Raw genomic sequence first — 5,749 nt, forward strand, 5'->3', positions numbered from 1 at the left:
TCATCAAGGCATCTTAGTGTGAAATAGAAATAATAGATTGCATACAATATATAAGAAACATGTGTATAAAGAAAGAAAAAAAAAAAAAAAAAACAACACATGGAGAGATAGGTGAAAAGAAACACATACATCAATATAAAAAGAATATAAGTACAATGTATGTCAAAATGGTCATAAGACCAATGTACAAGAGATAGAAAAGAAATATCCAATTATATTAAACTTTTGACATTCTAATTTTGCTATGCCGAAGCACACAAATATCATTTCATGATTGGCAGGCAACAATGGTGAGGTGGTTATTTATGTATTTTTCTTAGGATTTTCTAGTCCTCCCCGTCAAAAAGAGTGATACAAGTGTTAAGTACAAGAGATCACTTAATCTTACTCATCACAGACACAAGCCACGAAGCTCACTTGCTTAGTTGTACATAGAGATGCTCATCTAAGTTACAAGAGATACAAAGTTTAGAAAACTTTGTTTCAATAGCCACAAAACAAAGTATAAAAACTAGACTGACTCAAAACTTGAAAGCAAAACACATAAGTAATGCAAACAAAAACAAGAAAGGGAGAGAGAGAGAAAGTGATAGAATCACTTGAAGCCATTTTCCTTCCATCTAACAAAACTCTGATCCGGTGGTGAAGGAGAAGAACTGAAACTGTTCAAGTTCAAAAGGAACATGAGAGGCTTTGAGAAGATCTCCAAGGGGTGTAGAAAAGGATGGAAACTGATTCTGGTTTCCCGATGCGATCATGCCGTTGCTCTGTTGAGTGGCTAGCCACTTATAGCAATGAGGTCGAGTATGACTGGCTGCTTTACAATGATGACAGAGATGCTACTTTTTCTATTCAGGGTTCCCACTCAAAATTTTTGGGTTCCCACTAAATTAACTTTTGGTCTCCCACATGTGCACACTTAAACAAAACACACCCTCTCTATCTCTCATCACTCTCAGTCACGAAAAAAAAATCAGACCTCACTCTCTCTTCCTTACCGATCAACCTACCTTCGAATCGCTGTCCATCACACCGCCGCTGTCCTCCGATCTAAGGCTTTACACCGTCCAATCCGCCGCTACAACTTTTCCCACCCATCTCGCCATCGTCGTCCTTCATCTCCACTGAGAATCGGGCCGGTATAATCGGTCCTACCCTCTGCCGCCGACACCAACAACATCCACCACAGCCACCGCGGCCATCCCCGCGGTTTAGGGTTTAGGGTTTGGGGTTAAGGGTTTGGGGTTAAGGGTTAAGGGTTTAAGGGTTTGGGGTTTGGGGTTTGGGGTTTGGGGTTTGGGGAGGGTTTAGGTTTAGGGTTTAGGGTTTAGGTTTAGGGTTAGGGTTAGGGTTTAGGTTTTAGGTTTAGGTTTAGGGTTTAGGGTTTAGGGTTTAGGGTTTAGGGTTTAGGGTTTAGGGTTTAGGGTTTAGGGTTTAGGGTTTAGGGTTAGGGTTTAGGGTTTAGGGTTTAGGGTTAGGTTTAGGGTTTAGGGTTTAGGGTTTAGGTTTAGGGTTTTTAGGGTTTAGGGTTTAGGTTTAGGGTTTAGGGTTTAGGGTTTAGGGTTTAGGGTAGGGTTTAGGTTTAGGGTTTAGGTTTAGGTTTAGGTTAGGGTTAGGGTTTAGGGTTTAGGGTTTAGGGTTAGGGTTTAGGGTTTAGGGTTAGGTTTAGGTTTAGGGTTTAGGGTTTAGGGTTTAGGGTTTAGGGTTTAGGGTTTAGGGTTTAGGGTTTAGGTTTAGGTTAGGTTTAGGGTTTAGGGTTTAGGGTTAGTTTAGGGTTTAGGTTTAGGTTTAGGACTCTCTCTCTCTCTCTCTCTCTCTCTCTCAGTCCTTAATGTGCAAAGTTGAAGTTGAAAAAGCATGGTGAACCCACAGACAGACAAGCTTGTGAGAAGGACAACTATGGTGGCCACTGTGACTGCTTCCTATTTTCTTTTGACTGCTGACTATGGCTCCGAACCCAATGCTCTCGACCCTGTATGTGTGTTTCTCTCCTTAAATCATTTATCTTATTTCCTTATTGTTTTTAGTCTGAGGGTCTAGTTGGTTGTGAAGAATCTATAGGAAAAAAGAGATGGAAACTTTATGGGAGACTTTATAAATTAAAAAAAAAAAAAAAGAAGGGTTTTTTGGGCTGTTGGACGTATGCTATTCTAGAATATGTTAGCATACAGATGGAGCAATTGCTTTTGGATGGTTAAAGTTTGAAGCTTGTGATGTGGGTTTTCTTTAATTTCCTTTATCTTGTTATATCTTGAATGCTTTCTTATCTGATATCATATTCATTTCTTAATTTCCTTTACTTAATTACAAATGTTTTTGCTTTTAATTTTTCTTTGATTGGTTGTTGCAAAATCTGGTATATATTGGCTGAGTAAGATATCTTCCCTCTGCTCAATTTAGTCAATAAAAATATAATATTGATTTCTATCATAATTTGTCTATTGTTAAGTTATACACGCACCTGATGGATCTTGAACCCTCTGATCTCACCCGCTACCTTGCCCATACAAGGGAATGAGGTGCTATTTTAGCTAGACCTCATTGGCATCTTGATTCTCGTCATAATATGAATACTTTGATTGCAATACGCTTACATTGGGGGTTCTGCACCTGGCCTTTATAGAATACTTGACTGCAATGCTTCAATTATTGTTAGCCATGCCTTGTGGTATAGAATCTTAGGTTTTTCAGAAAAGGAGAAACTGAGTGCTAAGGTGAACAAGTGGCAAAGACAGTTTGTGTGGAGTTAGAATTGATGCGTCCATATAAGGGGTAAGGTGGTAGGAGGTTATTCTAATGATTTGGCTATGTCCAATGAAGACCCAGGTGAGGGGAGGATCATACAAGGTAAATGTAGAAAGAAGCATGGTGATCTATAGAGTATTAGTGTTCTGCTTAAACATCTAAGCTCAAAGCTCAAATCCCAAAGGTCCAAGCATTTTACTTGGCCTTGGCCGAACTAATGCTCCTTTATTGAAACATGCCTTGGGCATGCTTTTCTGATGCTATTTGAAGAATAACAAAGCACGCTTTCTGGTGCTTTCTAAAGAAGTACAAATTTTGGATATGCACTTCTTCTTTTCTTTTTCTTTTTCTTTTTTAATCTTGTTTATGTGGATATTTGATTTTTTATACCAACAGAACTTCTAAGGTGTTGTACTACACAATTTTTTGCTTACATATCAAAGGACTCAAAAAAGGATTATGTAATTTTCTTGTTCTGGTCTTTGCCTTTTATATTTCTTTTGATGGAAACATATATTTTATTTTGATCATAGCTATCACAGCTATGTATTTTTATGTAGTGCATGAGAATTGTATAAAATGTTATGATTAAACTTATATGACTAGATAAGTCATATAGTCCATTGATAATTGTTTCAAATTACCATATAAAAAATTTAAGAAATTGAAGTACTGTGTAAAATTTGAACTAACAAACTTTGTGCACTTGCACTATCCATTTGAGCCTACAGAAAAAATATATTACTATATTGAGTTTATTAATTTTTTTTTATGGATCTTTCTGTTAGAGGTTATTACTTATTATACATCATATCTGAAAAATCTGTGCTTTACTTCATTAAGCACTCTTGTTGTGCCTAGGTTCGAAGAAGCTTGTGTGCTTAAGTGTGATTGATGCTATTACCAATCCTGCATAGGATGAAAGATATGACCTGTTCTTAGTAGGTAAAACATAGTCTTGGAGTAGAGGACACTCTCTTTCTCTCTCTATGAACTTTTAATGTCTTCAAGGTTAAAAATTTTAGAATTTAACGTTAAAACATCTTTTCTGGGATAAGATTTAGCAGTTTCTGTTCTATGAAGACGCAAATCAGTGGAAGGATTTACATTTAGAGAGAAAACCAGGGAATTGGCAAAATGGTTATTGTTTGTAGCATGTTTGTCTAAAGAAAATTTTTTGTAAAGAAACTATTTGCATATGAAAAAGAAGCATAGTACTTAAACCCCCCAAAAAAAGAAGAAGCAGAATTGCCCCCCCGCCCTCCTCTTTTTTTCTTCTTCCTTGTATGCAGTGGAGAATGCATTGCAAAGTTTCATCCTGGCAGATAAGAAATGGTACTCAGCTGGAAAAAAAATTATCCTCAATTTGACCAGAATAATAAGTATGTGTGCGTGCATGCGCATTCTTGCACAAATACAAACACCCAATCTTCTGGGTTATACACTTTTAATTTTTCTGGACTCTTTGTAAGGTGATTTTTTTTTAGCCTGACTACTGCATTAGGGGTAAGAAGTAAGAGAACTATGGATTAGTTTTGGATTTTTATATGTCAAGTTGAAAAATTTAGATCGATGCATAATCTATATTCATGAAATAGTAAGTAGAGCATGTACAACAGTCTAGACCAGAAAGTTAACCCTGTGTTCCATATTGTTGAGTAATAGCCATATTGCTGAGGCAATCCTTCAGCTAATAAAAGATAATATATGTGCTTGCTTTTATTGTTGACAAGAAATTGATTTATCTATTTAATTGTAGCATGGCTAAATCATACTCATACTATGATAAAGATTGGTATTCTTCTGGAGTTTGTGATGACACAAATTTGCAATGGCAGATTAAGAAGGCGATAGTGTCAGCAGAAAACACTGTGAAAGAGTTCATATTTGGAACAAAGAAGTAACTTCAAGAGAACCAAATGGTGAAGCTGGGATCCAACAGTGCAAAGGAAAATCCTTAATTGATGGGCAGTTCACTTTGTATAGGAATATCATGGACTTGAGTAAGGATTTTACAACCTGTGTTGAATTTTTGAAAGTTGTAATGTGGGACCTAGTTTTTTTAACACATGTTTTATTGTTTTGGAAATTTTATATTGTTGGGCCTCTTGCTGCAATCAAATACTTTGCATGATGGATGGTTATATACTTGTATTATTGATTATATAAAAAAAAATGCTGTTCTCCAAGCTAGCTTGGATGGAACCTGGAAATAGCTCACGCTCAATCTAAGAAAAGCATGTGAAGATCTTGAGCCCTGCCAAAATCTCATATGTTTTTAGTGCTTGTGGTTGTGGGTTGCAACTTCAAAAAAATAATAAGTCCCTGATATGCTACCAGGAGATGGACCCATTTGCATGGTCTTCACAAGTTGATTCCACAAAATTTTCTGTGTCTGTGTTGTGGTACTGAGGGGTTTCAAAGGCTCTTCTTACTGATCCTGTTGTGGCAAGAACTACTACTTTGATCTAGTTAATTTCTTCTAATATCTCTTTGTGACCTTGTTTTGTGGAGATTTCATCCAATGTGACATTTTTTTCACTAGTTAATTGAAGGGATATAAAAGGTCATGCCCAATGCAAGCTCTCGCTTTTGTGGGGGTCTACGGTTAATTGTGTGAGAGTCCTAACAATAAATTTGTTCAATGCATATTGTATTTGGTATCTAATTTTTTGTCCTTGTTAAGGGATCGGTTGACATTGCAAACAATAAATAATTAGCCTCTTAACTTAACAAGGCAGAATTTATCCCAAATTAAACACACTTGTATTGAATCTAACGACACGCATGAAGAAATTGAGAATTCAATCAATTGAGGGTGTTATATATATATAATCTTTGAATGAAATCGATCGAAATATTATTGTTAAGAAAATATTTACGAGTATATATAGAATAATCTAGAAAACATAAAGAGGTGGCCAACATAACCACAACCCTATGATAAAGAACTCTTCTTCATTTACAGAGAAAAGAAAATAAGATTTCCAAACAAAAACTTGTT

General features: G+C 36.2%; 1 protein-coding gene across 1 annotated transcript; it reads left to right on the forward strand.

The window, feature by feature from the left end:
* The first annotated feature begins 1,793 nt into the window (after nt 1–1,793).
* On the forward strand, nt 1,794–4,889 carry LOC136061449 (uncharacterized). Its single transcript, XM_065768882.1, has 2 exons — nt 1,794–1,974; nt 4,584–4,889. Exons 1-2 carry the CDS (start codon nt 1,858–1,860, stop codon nt 4,647–4,649), a joined length of 183 nt encoding a protein of 60 aa, XP_065624954.1. The 5' UTR covers nt 1,794–1,857; the 3' UTR covers nt 4,650–4,889.
* The last annotated feature ends 860 nt before the right edge of the window (nt 4,890–5,749 follow it).

The sequence above is a fragment of the Quercus suber genome, unplaced genomic scaffold (genome assembly GCF_002906115.3).
Source record: "Quercus suber isolate HL8 unplaced genomic scaffold, Cork oak 2.0 scaffold_1013, whole genome shotgun sequence".
Classification (NCBI taxonomy): domain Eukaryota; kingdom Viridiplantae; phylum Streptophyta; class Magnoliopsida; order Fagales; family Fagaceae; genus Quercus; species Quercus suber.